General features: G+C 26.5%; 1 protein-coding gene across 4 annotated transcripts in view; it reads right to left on the minus strand.

Moving 5' to 3' along the window:
* LOC113551591 (SCY1-like protein 2) overlaps positions 1 to 20,685 on the minus strand; it is a 154,698-nt gene that overhangs the window by 77,282 nt on the left and 56,731 nt on the right. For all 4 annotated transcript variants that reach the window (XM_026953916.1, XM_026953919.1, XM_026953918.1 and 1 more), the window contains exon 3: positions 178 to 543. In XM_026953916.1, the coding sequence (XP_026809717.1) occupies positions 178 to 543 (366 nt within the window). The remainder of the gene's footprint in view (positions 1 to 177; positions 544 to 20,685) is intronic.

Below are 20,685 nucleotides of genomic sequence, written 5' to 3' on the forward strand. Positions count from 1 at the left end.
ATATTTTATCGAACGACAGCTGTATATAGGTGGTTATTTATTATATATTATAATCGCTGTAAAAAACGTATACAACCATGTACCTGCCTACTGTTTGGTCATACGTCCTGAACGCCGCAGATATCGATTATACGTGTAATTTAAGCGCACTCGTCTGGCACGCGATAACCGACTCACCTGTCTGATGCCGTACTTGATTTCGAAATCCAAAAAGTTGTACTCCCTCGCGTGCGCGGGCCGCGGCATGGCCGTGGTAGTGATAATTGACGCGCCGGTGGACGGTGGCCCGTTGACCGCCCGACCGCCAACGGACGCCTGGTACGCGAGTATATTGGCCAGACTGGCGATCACGGGCTCGGCGGCGAACGCGAGCGTGTCGTTGCAGTCCTCCACGGAGTGCACCACCTTGAGTATGAGCTTTGGCTGCCTGAGCATCTCCAAGTAGTGCACGCTCTTCTTCAGTATCTCCGTCACCGTCTCCTTCCGTCTGGGCTTGTGCAGCTTGTCCGCCAGTTTTTTTTCAAAGACGAAAATCGATACCTCCTGCAATCAACACGAAGCGACACCCGTTTATAATTTATTGTAAACACGACACGCCGACGTTATAATATTATGACGCGAGCGCGCTCGTGAGGTCGACGGCAGTTCTCGAGTGGCGGTTTAACTTCGATTTTGGCGGTACAAACAAATCCGCGGGCCCCTTCCGCCTCGAAATTAATTTATTGAATTATACTTACGAGAGATATTACGCGAAAGCGATTCGTTCAAAAGTTTCGATATTCGTTTTGATAACTCACCAATGTAAAATGTATGTATTATTGCAAGTTTAATTATTCAAGTAACTGCGACGATATCTGTCTGATGTATTAACGTGTTCTACACGTTTCTTTTTATATAAAACGATATAACTTATTTGGTTAACTTATCGAGTTTGAGACATCGTGACACATACAATCTGTTAAATTTTTAGTTTTCTAAAACACTATGTTGTGAGTTTTGTATACAGGATGTGTAGTATATCTAAAAATATCAATAGAGAATCATTATACTATAGTATAGATATACATATGGACATATCGTTATCTTCCTAAAAAGTGTATTTCTATCTAACGCTATTCCTGGTATTTTTAATACTTTCGATGAACACAAAACAATATATTTGATCAAGAATGAATAAACTAATAAAAAATAAAAATAACTATTTCCAGAAATATTTATTTGACGAAACTGTATATTATGTACCTATCTATGAGAATGAAAACAGACGCACTCAAAATGTTTCTGTAATACTTTTAAATTTCAATACAACATAATATACTCGATCGTAGTATTACTATAATATGTTGTTTTGATATTTATGACAACAAATATTTCTAGGAAAATTTCCGTAATTCCAATTGTTATTTTATTTCGAGACTCAAGGTTGTAAAAATTCCACGAAACGAATCGTATTAAAAAATAAACCATCACGCGACTTGTGTAACATGTATGTAGTCACAATACAGATTCAAAATAAATTTAATAAACTTTACCGTGTATTTACACATGTATAAAACGTATGTCGATGGTTAAACATAAATTATTTTGTTTGATTATGTATTATTTAATTATACACGTCATGATGACGTTAAAAGTAAGACCTTTGAACAAATATTATATTTTCGTTTTTACAATTTCTATCAGTTTTATTATTTAAATAAAATATAGTTATCAAAATTGTCTTTTAACAAAATAATTCCGATAGCCTATGTTCGCTCTTTTGTGGTTTCGTGAATGTTGGAAATGTAGGTAGTTAATTTAAGTTATACAGGAATAACCACAATATTATAAACAAGGTAATTTATTCTATTATGACTTATCATGTAATATTATGTTTCTATTAAAACTGTAAAATAGGGTCTTAGTGAAAACTTTTGTTACATAATATTTAGTAAACTATGTTAATTATGCCGGGATAAGATAAAATTAACTTTTAGCTAATGTTATTAGATTTAAAATTAATGAATACACAATAACCATAAAAATATTATTGATAACAAACCCGTAAATTATTTTCCTTAAAAATAGAAAATAAATATTTCTATTGTGTTATTATAATTTATTATAACTATGTCGTAAACTCTTATCCTTATTATAATGTGTATTATTAAATATAATATAGTGTAGATAGGTATAGTTTAACTTTATTTTATGAGTTAGAAAAATATAATATATATAAAGTAATGTATATAATATAATAAAAATAAAAAATGTTATTAATGTTTAATAATATCAGATATGTATACATAAATACATAAATCAGTTTAACTTTGAAGTACCTTTATACAATATACTATTAAAATAATTGTAAGTTGTTGGAAATTTAAATTTAAATTATTGTTCAAAATAATTGTATACCAAAACAGAGTTAAGTTCAATTCGAAAGTAACCTAAAGAAATATTAGTAAGTTTTATTTGTTGAATTACAAAATATTATAATACTGTGTGCTTAATAACCTTATAACTTTAAAATAAATATTATAAAGTTATTGATAAAATATTTGTTTTCATTATAATCTGAAACATTCGTATTGTCTATAAATTTTCTAAATGATTTTTAATTTTAATATTTTGTTATTAATGAACCACAATGTGCATAAAACGAATATTTGAAAATCACAAAAAACAAGAGACAATAAATATGACTCGACTCAGGATAAGACCCTTTGCAAACTAACTTGTATATTGATATTTATGTGTTTTTAGCACAAAGTTTTATTGTGAAACTACAGACAAACAAAAAGATAAATTTATTTTTACGTTAGTTTTCACACGCTTTTCATTTATAATAAATGTTTCATATTATTCAAATATTTGCTTGGTCATTCATTATATGAATAAGTTTTCATCTTATATTTTAATGTATTGTGTAGATTTTAGCTTACTTTAATATATAAAAGAAAAATAAATGCTTTGAAATTTTCTTATTATTGTTATTGAATAATATTGAAATAACAGTTATATCTTTAGTATATTTTTTTAAATTTTAAATTTAAATCATTAAAAAAAATACTACGAATAATAAATTAATATGAAAAGAACATGCATTGATAGATAAATCACAATACACATATAATCATAGAAAGAGATTGAGCTTGTTTCTATGAATGCGAATTTAAATTAAGTTCTTCTGAAGTTGTCATAGCACATAATATTATCATGCACCACTGCTGTATCAGTATAAAACAAATTTATTAATTAGATTTACACAATGCTGGCCATTAATGAGTTAATAAAAGTTATAATTTTAGTTGATTTTTATGATTCATTAACTTAATTTTTAATTAAATAATTTGTCACTTTAAGTTAACTTGAAACCAACTTTTATTTTTTTAAATGATTCAAATTTTGTTAGTTTTGTAATATTATCATGAATAATATTTTTGTTTATTACTGTTTAAAATAAAATTCATGAAATATTATGTCTATGATATTTATAGAAAAAAAAATTATTATAAATTATTAATAACAGTGAATTCTATTTCTTTTTATTTTATTTATAGATAACAACTAATGTATCATATTAATTACTAATGATATAGGAGTAACATAGTTACTAGCTAAAAGATATATTAATTACAAATACACGGAATTATAATTATTATAGTATTATACTCGTACTATATTATATTATTAATACTACCACAAGTCCTTTCAATATAATTATAAAATGTATAATATATTATATTGGTACCTATATTTAACACATTTTTTCATTGTTCACTTATTACATTGCTTCAGTATTATTTTAAATAGTATAGTTAGGTACTAAGTATTTTCTACGATTAGTTAGGGTAACTTTCAAATATTAATTTAATTAATTTCTAGTTATTATTAATTTGTAATTACATTTTTAAGCTTTTAATTAATATAATAGATATGTTTTGTAAATCCGAAATTGTAAGTTTTGAACAACACTAAGATCAATACAAGTCAATAAGTACTTTTATATCCAAATTTGAAATGAAAATAATTCTGAAATATAAATAAAGTTCTATAAATTCCATAGATTTTAAAATACATAGGTACATAATATATTTTATAGATATATTATCTACATATAATAATAATAGGTAAGTATATTAAATTAAATTATACTATTCAAATGGATATCACTTATTTTAAAATGTAGTTATATGGTTAATGGTATATATGAATATAAACTTATTCGTTTTAAATTTAATCATTGAATTTAATATTCAAAATGTATAATACTTTAATTGATAAAAAGAATAGTTAATCGAATAAAAAATATCAATAACTGGAATAACTGTCAACCATGGATTTTATGTCTGTGGATGATAAGCAAAATCACACAATTTCAAACTATGTTTAGATGTTAAGGTACACGTAAATGATTTATTCACTCTGGAAAAATATAGCAAAGTAAAGTTAAGAACAGTAAGTGTGCCGAACGAGCGGTGTTCATGGTCTATAATAGAATTCCTTCGTGAAGTTCTTAGGTACCGATTTTTAAAAATTGCTTCGACTACAATAAAATCGTTTTTATATTTCCATTTACGATAACTGTCTTCGGCGTAAGACTTTAAAATATTTGTGATGTGTGTTCTGTTGAAAATGTTGTCTCAATATTGACTTTCAACAATCCTACATGCATCGAATTTGTATGCACAGAATTGAAATGTTTGCCAACGTTGTACAGATGGCAATAAGGAATTGTATTTGATGGAATATATGGAATACAATATATGAAGTTTGTGGTTACTGTATAAAAAATAATTGATATTATAATATTATAATATATTAATGACTGATTCTGTAACCCGTATGTATCACGAATTCACCCTAATAAAATAACTTAAATAACCGTACCAATAATATGACTGTACATAACAGTTCACCACTCGTCAAGGCCGTAGCCATGGTAGTCTAGAAAATGTGGGTATTTTAAAACACTGGATTTCTTCCACTCCTCTAACGATATGTTATGGCTACGTCACTGCTATTCTCCGATGGTTCGTATACTCATTACTCGATAGTCGCAAATATAACTACGGTTTATACATATTCAGTGTAACAGTGGGTTTTGAGTTTCTGACGATTTAAAGAGTGCTCTGATCATCATCATAGGTACTTAAAATTAAAGTACTATTATCGTACTGAGTTTATAAGATAAAATGGTTTGTTGCTAAATCGGAGGTAAAATTCTTTAACGGCATTTAATTTTAAAATTGTATCATAAATTTCAATTTTTAAGATTACATTCTAAAAATGAATTCTCCTATAAGAATTTTGAATTTTTGTCGACAATTTCGTCATACGGTTACAATGAATTTAGATTCAATATACGCTGTAGCAGCAAAAAAGCATTCACGAGCCACGTTTCCTTGGTTATTGATTACTGATAATGTGAAACATAATGGACTTTAATCTGGCAAAAAATCAATTTATCTTACTTATTTAGTGCATAACCACATCATTTTTTAAATCGTCAGAATTTAATACCGCACTCTGCATTGATAAATCCTGTAACGAAATCGTCTGCGATCATTTTGGTTGTTATGTGTAAAACAATATTGAGCGTATATTAGAATTTCAAATTAGTATACCAATTAATAATAATGCACTTCATTGATCACTATTACATGGATGTAGTAGCATATTGTTTAAAGGTATCCGTAGCCAATTTATGCACAATTTAGTCATCTCGTTAGTCGTTGTCCATCTTGCCTAGCAAGTCTCATGACAATTTGATTACCACAAAGGTCCTATGCGTCCAGGCGAGTTTAATATTAATACTATTACTATATCAATGATTAATGTTAGTACTTGATGAATGTCATTAAATAATAATTATATATTGTATTTTGTATTAACAAGTATTAATCAACACGGAGTTCACTCTGTTAAAAGAATTTAAGAAAAAAAAAATGAAAATTATTCACTTAAATTCATGAATGTGACATTTTAAAATTAATATTTATAAACAACGTATTTTTCACTATTTTTTTTCTTATGTATAATGTATAAACTAAAATTTTACTTTTCATAATTTAACTCCACAAAGAATTATGTTTATAAGCATTTGATTTATTCTGTTTAAGTACTCACTTTATGAAATTTTTAAATTGTCAATTATATTTATTTCTATATTTTTTTTTACTCAGAAAAAACCTAATTAATTATTAATAAAATCATTTGTATGGTTAAGATTTCAAATCAATATAACTTATTTAATATTTTTTACTATTCATATGTAACCAGTAATATAAATGATCTAATATCTATTTTAAATATTATAATAATTAAAATGTCAATAACGAATGTAATAGATATTATCATTTTTTTTTTTTTAACTTTAGTTTCTTTGTTATTTATTCTATGGGGCAATAACTTTTTAAACGCAATAATAATGATATAATAGACTATCACTATGCATAATAGTAGACATAATAGTATTAGTATACAAGGAAAGCTTACAAAATATTGTATGTTTACTAATGGTAAAAAAGCACTCGCGCGAGGATTTGTTGGCTCAATAAAAATGGGTATTTTTTTGTTGATACATGCTTGCTATTATCACAGAAAATAAAATATTTATTATGATTGCTAATTGGATATAATTTAGACCTACATTTTATATTTGGTTCATACCACCTAAATTAATGTGTTTAAAATCTGTTTAGCTTACATTTAACGAAGATTGAGATGTGGTAAATTCACAGTCATTTATTTTGTCACGGAAAACGCCATACAGTTACAGCTAGTGTTTGATTATATTGTAACAATAATCGTTTGTTACTGATGTTACTATAATTTCATATAAGAATATTATATTTCAAGAATTTATTTTTATTTTTACAATAAATACATTAATTAATGATTATTCTTTTTTTAGTTTATAACAATGGATAATAGAACAATAATATAATTATACATTTATATGACATTAATGAGAGTAAAAGTTTAATCAATTTTTTTTTTTGTTTAATATTATTTCCTATCACTGTGATAATTCATAAAAATGAATATAAATTTAATCAAAACTAAAGTAATTTTTTTTGGTATTCTTAAATATTTTGATCGAAGGAATTAAAACGGTTTTACTACCCTTTGAAGTTTGAATTAAACTACGTAATAAAAAAAACATTTGATTTAATTGTTATAATGCTGTAGAAATATATGTAACCGCGTTTTGTATAAGCAATTTAAAAATTATTTATAATTGCTACTTAATATCATTTACAGAAATATTATTATTGGTTTCCTGTACGATTTTGAATTTTCAAAACGTTTAAGTAAATATTAAGCATTCAACATAATTATAGCGCTTGCATTTTGAAAACTCTAAATTATAATCACGAATAATCTAAATGAAAAATTACTTTTTCAGTAATCGCTCGTCGTTATGACAACCAACAACACTTAATCTATTTTTAATATACTTTAATACTAAAAATAATGTAAAATATTATGCTCAGATTTTCACCACTTCTATATTATTATGTTAAGTTTTTTTTTTTTTATTATTATTAAAAAAAATTGAACGATATAAAACTAAACCAACAACGAGTACGATTGGTATTTAATAAATATATTATTACATAAATTACAATTAAATAACACATTATACTATACTTACTAAAATATTAAACAATTATAATTTTTCGATTAGAAATAATCAATACATTTTACGAGCAGTAAGTTTTGTAGTAGAGTATAACATGCAATTAGTCGTAACGTGAATTTTTCATATTATATAAAACTGGAGAATACATTTTACGCTTCTCAAAGTGGCAATAAAACCGTTGTTTTAAAATTCAATTTCAAATTCACCGCAATTATTATATGTTTTCGTTAAATGCGTTTAAATATGTATGAAAACGGTTTCCAAGAAATCGTCGAACAACAAAACTATTTGTGGTCGATGTATATGTATATGTCGCATTGATGTAATTAATTTAAAATATTACACAAAGTGTAATTAGAATTTCCATTTCATGAAATGGATAAAATATATGTCCATTTCATGAACTAAAATTTGACTTACGCGATATGATCGTAGTTCATGAAATGGTATACCATTTCATGAAAAATACGATTACACTAAGAGGATGCGACATATATATATATATATATATATATTGAGAGTGAGATAAATACTGTTCGTGTATTATTAAATAGGTATATTATTTGATCACGTATGCATTGGATATGCGAATCGCTAAGCCGATATCATATTCCACAATTCCGCGTGATTAAAGCAATTTAATAAGGTCGTACTTGAGCTCGTCTCGTTTATCGTCACACGACGCGGGCCGTGCGCGGTGCGCACATAATCGCACAACCACATAATCGCCAGCGGCAAAACGTATAATACTGTGAATTGCACTCGTATAATAATTACCATTGTTATTTAGCGACGGCTAAATGATTAAGACCGTATAATCAGGTCTGCGTGCTAGTCGGCGCGCACAAAGATACGGCGTGCGGAGGACCACCATCCGAGTCGCGGTAGGTACGCGTTACGAGGTCGACGAGGGGAGGAAGCCCACTTGCGTCTGTCGGCGGCCGTGGGTGGTTGGTGATTATTATTCGGATACACGGGGAGGTGGCGGCGCTACGGTGACGGCGGTGGCGACGACTTAGACTTACGGTCCTTCGCGTGATACAGTGCATTTCGCGTACACACAATGGAGGCGTGGCAGCGGCGGTCACCGTGTTTTGCATTGCTAACACGAAATAACGTAATGGGTTATAAATCTTGTTAGATCGCGTCAAAAGTCACGGGTGGCGGCGGTGCTGTGGTGGAGCGGTGAACGTCGGGAGTTTCCGGACGACGAATATGCCGTGGGACTAGAGGAATTTAATTTCGCGTCCGGACACCCTCTCGTCAACCCCCCTACGATGCGCCACCCCTCAATCGAGGCACACACAGTAGGAGTAGCGTTCGCGCTGATAGTCCGCTGCAAAGTTATTATCCTTTCACCCATTAAAATACGCGCGGTGTTATTGTATACGGAGGGCGACACGACAAAAACTTGACCAGTTTTGCGACGACCGCCTATTCGATATAAAATACACGAAAAACCACAGACGATCACATTCTATGGACGTTTTAATACGCCAAAGCAGATCAGTGACGTGGTGTATAATAGTGTATGCTACGAGATAGCCATCAACGTCAGTCTGAGCATTCGAACGCAAGACGGCTACTGTTTTTTTTAACAATTTAATAATGAAAAAAAAAACATTTTCGAGACAAGCGAAATTTACAAACGAGAATATCCAAAAAGTAGGTGTTAAATAAGCGCTTTACCGTTAAAAGCGATTTTTATAACAATTTTTCGAGACAACTGACAAGCATCTAATAATCGATATATATATATACTATTATTGTAGCTTATCGTGTTTTTTAAATTTCTATACAAGCGATTACGAATGATAATAAAGCATTATTTGTTACTTAAAACTTATCGTTTCAAATATTGTATTTAATCAAGTATTATATTTGTTATTTTAATAAATAGTAATCAAGTATATTGACGTAATATGGAATAGAACATTAACATAATAATTATGGAGTTTAAAATATAAATATATAATCAATCAAGTTCTAAAGTTGAATATATAACACTAATGACCAAACGAAAAATTTGAAATCATAATATGGACATTTTGATTTTGCTCTCTTAAAAATCAGAAAGACTGTCACATACAGCTGCCTTTTTTCAACGAGTACTTTAACAATTAATATGTATGTGAACAGTGCTGTTTCTCCGTCTTGCAATATTATTATTTATTAAAGACAAACACAAAAAAAAACGATAAGTCACAGTAGTCACAGCTGTTAACACTATAATATAGTAATTGTACAATATCACGAGAATGCAGCTTGCTCCTATTTGCACGACTACAACATAGTTATATTATTACCATAATTGCGCGTCATCGCCGATTACATCCAACGCTAGCCGCATATTGTCGCTGAAACCGTGTAATAGTCACGCACACGTCCAATCGCAGATTTTTCCCAACTAAGGCTATCACCCCTCCTCCGTAGACCGTCATTCGCCGCTAAAGCGATTTTATCTTCGATAGATGCTGACCAGCGATTCGTGTCATCTAATCCAGCGGTTCCCAAACTTTCTTAGCCTCGGAGCCTTTTTTTAAGTAGAAGTTTCTCGCGGAGCTTCCAAGAAATATTTAACGTTCATTTTTATCTGCCTGTGTTCTGTGTACATTTTTGTGGTATTATGAACGAAGCCCTTGGTAAGCCATTATGCGGAGCACAGCTTGGGAACCGCTGATCTAATCTACACAATGCTCGTAAGCAATATCGAGTAGTTCTACTTTTGGCTATTTAGCCATGAACCTTGCTAAGGAGCATCGAGTCGTTACGACTAAACTTTACTCGTTTGTCTATTGTCTTCTCGTCTTTTTTTTTTTTTTTAACATCATGTACCTTAAATGATCATTGATCAGTTATAAAACGTTGTACAGTATTTTTTTTTTATAGTTTATCTCTTTTCAGGACGTTATTTCTAAACTATAACGCGACATTAACTGTCCAGTGTCCATCAACCTCGTGAAATCCGTCGCCACGTTTACCATATATATTATCTATATTATATTAAACAATTTTTGAATTTATATTGTTGGCCAGCATTCTTTCATAGAATTTAATCTTATATTGCCATACATTTATTTGCATATTTTATACAATATGCATACACATGTCACCTACTAACTGTAATTTTAAACATCAACTTTATTCTATAAATCAGCAAAACTGCACGATTCATTAGTTTCAACTCATTTTATCATATAAATTTTAATATATCTATTCATCTATCTATTATTTATAATTTGATAATGTGTGTAACCTAAATATTAAATATTGGCTGGAAATCATATTTAATATTCAACTCAAACAATAACTATTAATTTAAAAAAATAAATATAACTCTACAAGTATTGCGTTTACTTATTGTAAATTGTAATATTTGTAGCCATTTCAGTATAAAAACAATAATACATAAGTATCTGAGGTAAATATTTTTATTTGAAATTGTACGTAAAATGTATTTTCATTGGTATATATTATTTCATATAAATAAGGACCAATAAAAATATATTTTATTTAATAGTATTTATTTGACTTGGTTAAATAGTACAATTTATGAAAAGCACATTGTTATTTTAATTTATAAATGTGATTTTTACTGTTTAAATTATTTCAACTGAAATACAATTTAAAATAAATCCATTAAATTATATAATACCATGTATATGTATGAATATATATATATATATATATAAAATAAAAACTTAATTTTATTGTAATTTATTTTTTTTTTAAATAATTAATTCAAATTTATAGAACACCCCATTAATAGCTTATGCAAATTTAAAATCCATTTTTCAATATTATCTGATTTTATATTCTCATAATATTTGATGAACATTGTTTTAATAACAATAATATTATGGATTTAGTACAAACTTATTTTGTCTAGAGAATTGTTAGTATTATAACTTATTATTTATTACGAATTGTCAAAATATTGCAATTAATTGATTTTCTGTTGTCAGAGAAAATAACATTACAAATCGAATATACAATTTAAAGAATACAAGACGATGTTTTTAGTAGTTTATATATATATATTTTTTTTTTACAAAAATCAATATATTTCCGAAATACTATCAAAATTCAATTTATTTGAGTGGTTTATGTGTATAACCCATACCCAACACAACAGAAGTCATCTTTAAAATTAATTAGTGTGTACTCTATCTCGTGAACTATTATTATTGAACTGTCCATTCTTTTGCTTTTTTTTTTAAACTATAGTAATTATAATATAATATGTGAGTAAAAATTTAGCCGCTTTTTTAAATCTCGTCATTAGACATTTTAAAATAATCAATTTTAAATTTGAATTTAATCGAATTATACGTCAATTAGCCATTTACAAATTATTCATATTTTCCGATTTATCAGATTTAATCATGGTAAAAATAAAATATTATAATTTTAGCTATAATTTTTTTTTAATTAGTGGTTCTAAATCACATATATGTGATAATAATATATCCTCATATCGTTATTATAGATGTGTATGTAATAAATGTAGTGATTCATATTTCATAGCGTAAAACTTTTTAAAACCAATCGAAATCGAAATAAAAATAAACTAACTCATTGTAAATAAACAAAAAAAATAGATAGCATTCATATTATGTGTGTGTAATATAAAATACATATTCATATTATATGTATGTAATTTTACTAGTTTAAGTGATGTGCGTCTTGAAAATTGATCACGTAATATATTTTTACATTTAAGGTAATTATGCCAAATACCTATAAAACGTACTAGGTAATTAATTTTACAGTGTAGTTGAAAAACTGATCAATTTGTGTATTTTTGTCATATTACTTATCAAATTGTTTACATAATTGTAGTGTTTATTAACTGCAAGTTATGGGATAACACCAAATTTAAAGAATTGAAACATTATAGCTCATAATTCACACAACCAGTACTATATGTTTATAAGAAGGCTGTGAAAATTAATCCATGATAAATCTAATCTAGCAGGTCAATACCAGTTTTCAATCATATGTACTAACAGTTGTTTTGGACAAAGGAAAAACCAATTAAATAAAAAAATAACTGATCACTATCATTTAATGCACATAACCCCGTTTCAAAAATCCTTTTTGTTTTATTTTTGATTTTTATTTCTAATTTATATTTTAATTGTTACTTTTTACAAAGTCCCACTTATTGTATCAGTATTCAGTATTTTAAATTTAAAAATCACCAACTTTTTATTTATTATTACCACATACTATATCTATGCAATACTATTTAATCTAATAGAAAACCGAAATAAATCATAAACAACTTTTATAGAAAGTAACAATTCCGGTAAGGTTCCGGTTTTAAAATTAATTTAAATTAGGGTTTTGGTACAGTTCCAGCACCTGCATGCGACGCACACGTTGTTGCGTCGAGTTTAAATTTAATCGATTTGGATAGAAGATTTCAATCGGGAGCGGGTCACGACTAAAACACGACGAACGGTGGTCGTTATGGGTTTATTTAGCGTGCGTTTCATCGAATTATTATTATCTCTAACCGTCCTTTGTCGGGCTACGTCACGCAGCGTAAAGGTTAAACCTTATATCATGAACACGGACGAGATATAGGCGTTCAGGGATAGTACGGTTAAACGGCTATTTTTTCGTACAGGGTTACTTAAACTAAAAAAATATACGTGCACATACCGGATGCTTACAACGCGGGTTATTACGTGACGAGAATAACGTCCAAGAAGTGCACATTAGTCGTATCAACTTATATGTTCCTCGGCAATTTTTCGAGAGCTTTGCGTGGCGATATAATGCGACATCGTATACGATGTATATGATTATATATAATTATATGTATAGGTATTAAGTTATCATATCTCGTGGTGTAAAATAATATTGTTATTATTATTAAAAGTTGTTGGTTATTATGATAACCACTATCTCGAAGTGTCTGTGTGTCGTTAACTAATATTAGTAGATTTTTTTATCATTATTATTACTGATAGTTTTTATTTTTTTTAATTTAACCATTATCTTCACCGCTTTATGTTCGTAATAATTAGTTTAGAGATTATCCTTGAGGGTTTTTACATTTTATTATTATTATTATTATTATTATAATTTACATGGATACATTACTTGGATATTATATCGGCTGCCTTTGATGTTTTCACTCGATGTACATAGTTAGATAGGCGGGTCGAAATCCTGTGTAGTCGCGCGAGATAGAATTTGAACTGTCCATGGAGAAATAAAACGATATAATTTAACCATACACCAAACCATCGTTCTATCGTTACGTACCGCCGATTTTCAGAAATACGGTAAGCGTAACTATTTTGTTATATATATATATAATATATACTATTATAAAATAAAATAAAATTTGTTTTATATAGACACAGACGACTCAACTCAAAGTCTATATAATCTTGACGGTTTACAGAAGCTTTTTTATTTTATTTTATTTTTATAAACATTAGTTTTACCGTAATCATAAAATAGACCAGAAATGTTCAATTATTTTGGTCACATAACTCAGATTATGAAACTGATAGGAAGTTTTTTTTATTGATTAAAGCTTTATTGCTCACAAACTTATTTAGTTAGTACTTAGTAGATTATTTAACGGTACATGATACTTGAATAAACTTTCTTAATATTTAAGTAATTACATAACAATGTGATAAAGATTTAAATTAAAAAAGAGTTTTAAAAGTTCATTTAAATTCCTGATCGTATAATAAAAGTTAAAAATATGATAATCAAAATAATAGTGTACAAAATGTTTTTTTTTTAGTTTTCATTTGATACTTGTTAATTCAAAAGTAAAGTACGTTAAATAATGAACATATCATTTTAGCGATTATTTAAATTGTGCTTATTTATTATTTTAGGTATAATATATATTCACTGTAATAAACTGTAACATTTAAAATTCATATTTTGAGTTTTATGATTGATTCAGAAATAAAATCAAAAGTTATTTTTACACATCTAGAGCAATCTAGATAATATTGCACTTTTATTGACCATTATTTTTGGATAGAGGCTGATTGAAAAATTGTGACTTAGTGGAACGTTGAATATTGAAACTTTCAAATCAATATTTTTATCGCATTTTAGATTCTGAGTGGAGCAATGAATATATTACAGAATTTTCATAACATACATATTTAAAGTAAAAATATGACTGAACGTCATAATCATTTAATTAGCAAAAAACTGTTATTAATAAAGAAATATATTATTAATATTATTTAAGTGATATGGTTTTTTAACTACAATTTTAAATAGTTTTACGTTGTTTTGTTATTACAAATTAATAATTATAAATAGTTAATTTCTAACTGAAATCGTTGTATACGTAATATGTACCTTATTGACCTATATACTACCTATATTCCTAATAATAATTTATGTAGCTTTTCGAGGGAATAATGCTATGGGATATTTGATTAATATTATATTATAATTCATATACGGTTTGTTTGTGTTGGAGTCGTAGAATCTGTACTTACGAGAATAGATTTATATTTATTTTTTTTTTTTTTATTTAGAAATAAACGTAATCATTGTTTCTTTTGGCTGTGTATGGACAACAGAAACGTAATAGGTAGTAAAATAAGTGCACATTTAAATCGTATTAAAATCGCGTGATTTAGTGTAAATCTGTTTTAAAAGTATGGGGAAAATGTTGTCCATTGTATGATGTTTACTAAGAACGGAGTTCTAGGGAATCTGAATTCATATAAATTCTTGTTCAGTTTATCTGTGCTGTACTCAAAACTAAGAATAATTTGATCAATACAATCCTTGTTTATATATGGCATACAGTGTATACCATACACAGTACAGTCTGTTGATTTTATACAAGAAAATATCGCAATATACCACTCAAGACTTTAGAGGAAATTCTGTTAACCAGCTGGTTTATTATGCCATTGCTTACAAGAAGAATAAATGAGTTTAAATTTCAATTTGTCACGTTACAAATCAAAAAAGTGAAGGAAAAATGTGTATAGTTAGCCGGTAAAAATTACATTTGTTCTACGTTCATATACTTTTGTAAGGAATTGTGCGTCCGAGTAGTATAATCACCGAACACAAGCGTTCTAATTAATACTAATATTTAATTGTATCAAATACAATATTATTTTATTATGATTTATTTTCGGAATAATTGGAAAATATGTGGAGTAAACACACTTATTCTTTATCGTATCTTATAAAAAGTCTAATAAGATAATTGATAATAAAACCATCAATTCATTGGATACATTCACATACACGATATTATTTATGATACATACAACATATTTTTGAAGTCATAACCAACCTAATTTATTTGAAATTTAAAAAAATTAATAAACTGTAAATGTCAAGTAAAATAATTTTGACGATATTTTCGATATTCGTGAGCCATGACACAAATATAATAATAATAAAATAAAATATCAAAGAGTCATTGGTATATTAATTTTGAGCAAATATAAAGTATCTATAGTACTTAAGAGTACGGTAATGATGAACTGATTGGCTGTTGGTTTAAAGAAATAAGTTCTAGGAAACGTATTTTAAGACGGTTGTGGATACGAAAAATTATTATTACAAATTTAAACTACGAGAACTACAGTCATACTCCATAATCCACTTAATATGTATCAACTTATCGCAATCATAACAAAGAATCTCAACAATAGTAATCCTATACAATTTGAAGCGTTATATTCTTATATTATTATTTACCAGTTATTACTATCGTTTGAAATTCATTAGTTGACCGTTTTATTTATACACAAATTATAATTAATAACTGTTAACTATTATTTTTTTATTTTAACTTTAATAGAGCTTTAGTTACAACTATTGTGTATATACATTATAGTTTGTATATTAATTAATTAGAAATAAAACGCACTTCATCCCGCAGCAACATTTATAAACTGAAGTTTACACAGGGAAAATTAGTTAGGTACATAGTTTGAAAAATAATTTTAGAATTAATTGGTATTTTGCAGGTTTGTGTATACTTTAACGTTCATGTATAAATATCAGCAGTTATAATGTTTGACATTTACTTCCCACGTTTAAGCTCATAAACACACACATTCGTATACGTAAATGTAAAACAACGTATCTCCCTCAATTTGGTCTGAAACTCTCAAAATGATTTACGACAACCTTTGGTTTTACAATTTATAACCGAAGTAAATTGTTTTAAACAAAATTACGTTTGTTATTTTAAGTAATTTATTTCTTAAGACATTTCTTAGACATATATCTACCGGAAAACATTTCGACTAGCTTAAAGAGATTATTAAACTCTCTAGTACATTGAATCTTTACAATAATATAATATTGTGTTTATATATACCTACGTACCATTATGTTAACCGTACAAATATAAACTGAAATATTTTAATAACATTTTGTAAATTGTAATTACGTTAGGTTCCGTAGACGCGGACTGAAGAGATTTTTTAAAAATGTCTACTAAGACATAAAAAACAGAACATTTTTACATTGTTAATGACAGATATATTATAATTAAATATGCTTAAACTATTTAAATAATTTCACAAATTATATTATAATTCTTATTCTTATTAGCATATAAAATAAAATAAAATGTACTTATTATTCATGCAACACGTTAATATTATAGATACCTATATTTATTATTATGTTTAAGATTAAAATTTCAAATAATGTTAAGTAAATATGTTATAGAAATAACCATTAAATATAGTGCTCAATATAAATTGTAAAATTAAGACTAATTACTTATATTAATATTAAAAATCACCGAGTTTTCCAATGAAGATATTTTATGGAAAACAGATTTCTCGGTAAAATAATCTTAATTTACATATCTCAAATATTTTCTTATTAAATTCATATTAACGATTAAAAGTCTCTTAATAAAAATAAAAATGTATGATGAGTTATTGTTCAGAAATATATTATATATACGCTACACGATATATTTATATATATAAATATAAGAAAATAAAAACATTGTCCAAAGTCAGAGACTATACAGTGCTAAAGTCATCTATTTTTATAAAGATGTAGTTTCTTGTCACATTATTTTAGGTTAGCAAAAGTGACGAAAACATACTATAATTAATAGTTATCTTATAAATTCTTATTTAGACGTAATATCACCTTTTGGCATTTCTCAGTTTGTCAGATTACCGGGTGCCTGGGGTAGAATTCTTACTTCTATTAAAGCAATGAATTTGAACAAAACAAATGGCATTTTGTATTCTCAACTGCTTCCGAGAAATCTGAGCAGTGATATGATTACTAAATGGAAAAGAATCAGGATATTTATATTCTCATCAAATACTCTAAAAGTTATGGTATACTAATTCATTATAATATATATATATATATATATATATGTATGTATAATATGAGTAATATCGAGTGTGTTTTGGCAAATCTTGATAGATAAAAAATATTTTTTAACTGTATAAACTATGTATCCAAAAAACTAAAATTAAAAATTCAATTTTAGTATACTGTGAAAGTACATTCACGAAATGAACAAATTCATTACAGCTTTACTTTTATACTAGCTAAAATAATTTAAATATTGGATTTTAACACAAAACATTTTACAATTATTATATTTGGTCATAAATCTAGATATAAAAATTGTTTCTGGTTTAAATTACATATTATATAATGAGTAGTAAAATTCACTTTATTTTGACCTTAATAGCTTCAGAGTTAGACTTAACCGAATACATAATGTGATAAAAATATACATGATACTTTATATATTTAATTTGCTGTAGATTTTATAAAATACCCAGGGAAATATTGATAAAAATATACTTATAAGATGCAATTTATAAATTAAATTAAAAAATTAGATAATTATATTAGTTTAGATTGTAATCAATTTTGTAAAATAATATTATATATATATACATATTTTATGAGATAAAAAGTGTCTTCTATACTATTATTTTCTTATTTTCCTAAAATAAAGGTATTTAATATATTTATATTGGTTTTTAATACAAAAGTCTATTGAAGTTCTATCCTTACCAAATTTTAAATAGGCCACATTTTTGTGGACAAACAGACATATTCAACGTAATCACAAGTAAAACCATCACAATTTCTTTTTTTTTTAAATACCAAATAAAATATATATAATAATATTTAGTATAGACAAAGACAATAAATATAAATAAGTATTAATTTTTATATACATAAAAAACGTGCAAATCCTAATTTTTACATAAAACTAAAACTAACTTAATGGTTTTAATTAAATGTGTATACAATTATAAAATTTCAGATTTCAGTGATAACTCATAGATGTTATTCACACAATTAAAATTTATAAATATAATATTCTATATTATTATTTTCGATAAAATGATTATTTCAGTAAAATGTTAAAATTAAAATATATTTTTATATAAGTAATTAGCATTGGTGTTTATGATTAAGTATATTTTATTTGTTCATAAATATTCAATTTCATATTATATGTTATTATATTATGATGTTGAAAATGGTAACTTAGTTTTATCTATATAATTTTATTTCATAACTTTTAAAAATATTTTAATATTATTATTACAATTTAATAATAATATTTAAGTTAATATCACGCTATCTCACACAAACATGTTACAAGTATAAAGTTAGTTTTTCATAATAGTTTTGTAAACTGATATTAAACATTTTTCATTGACTCACAAAGATAATTTTTGAAATATATGATTTATTACATTTTCAAAGACAGGTATTTGATACAAGTCAATAAAAAGTCACATGGGAGTTTTTTATCGTACACCATTCCCAGAGGTATACAGATAAATGACAAAATATATTTTAAGTCGTTCTGTAAATTGCATTAATAATGTTGTATACTATTGTGTGTCAAGTTGGTATTTTTTATAATATAATAAAAAAAGATTTATATATTTAATAAGAAATAAAATAACTACTCATAATTTTATAATTATTTAATTTAAATTTTTCAATCTTTCAACTACTTGTATTAAAAATTTAGATATAAAGTATTTAATTTTTTTTTTTACAAATATTTTAATTTATTGAATATACATTACATTATTTAAATCTATATGATATAAAATTCGATAATTATTATTACATTTAATTTACGATTTTGAATTTTAAAAGACAACAAGATTTTTATTTTAGGTATATTTGTAATGTAATTTATTAACAGTAAATGTATATTAAAAAATGTGTGGTATTTAATATTTATACAAATAAATATTACACATTTAAATATTAAAGATAGTGTATGAAACTAAGATCAGAGTGACAAAATGCCTTAAATAAATCAATGTTACAGTTACTTTAGTTTTTTTTTATCCGATTTATTACTATTATTACATTAGTTTAGTAAAATTTAGAGTGTTTATTGTGAAAAATGGATAAAGAAAAAATTGTCCGATTTATTTACTAGAACCGATAGTACCGTTACTTTTAAATAAAATGAAATTTCTGTAAAATTTAAATGGAATATGTACATAGAAAACAATAGATTTTTTTCCTATTATGTCTTTTCTATTTCTGGAGCATGCATCGTATGTTATTTTATGTATATGTCACATCCGCATAATGAAATCATTCATTTCATGAACTGGATATCCAGATAGTGAAATTCATTCAGATCGTGAATTTTGACGAAAATACATTATATCCATTTCATGAAATGGACAATACTTATATTGTGTACTTTGTGTAATTATTATAAAACAAGATTGTTATGTTATTTAGCAAGAAATATTTTACATACCATACTTTTCAATATCAATAAAGATGATAATGTTTTATCCGTGATCTATATCTATTATATTACATGATAGTGATATAAAATTTAATTTCGGTAATTCCACATCCGATATCAAATGAATGTTTCCTTATCGGATGACGGTTGACAAATACCTATGTAACTTCTAAGTTGTTCAACAAATAACATTTAGTGAGTGTTTGTAATTTGTATCTGACATAGGTACTAGCTAGGTATTGTGCTTGCAGTTTATACGTGTATTTATTATTTTATACAGACATTTTAA

The sequence above is a fragment of the Rhopalosiphum maidis genome, chromosome 2, assembly GCF_003676215.2.
Source record: "Rhopalosiphum maidis isolate BTI-1 chromosome 2, ASM367621v3, whole genome shotgun sequence".
Taxonomy (NCBI): Eukaryota; Metazoa; Arthropoda; class Insecta; order Hemiptera; family Aphididae; genus Rhopalosiphum; species Rhopalosiphum maidis.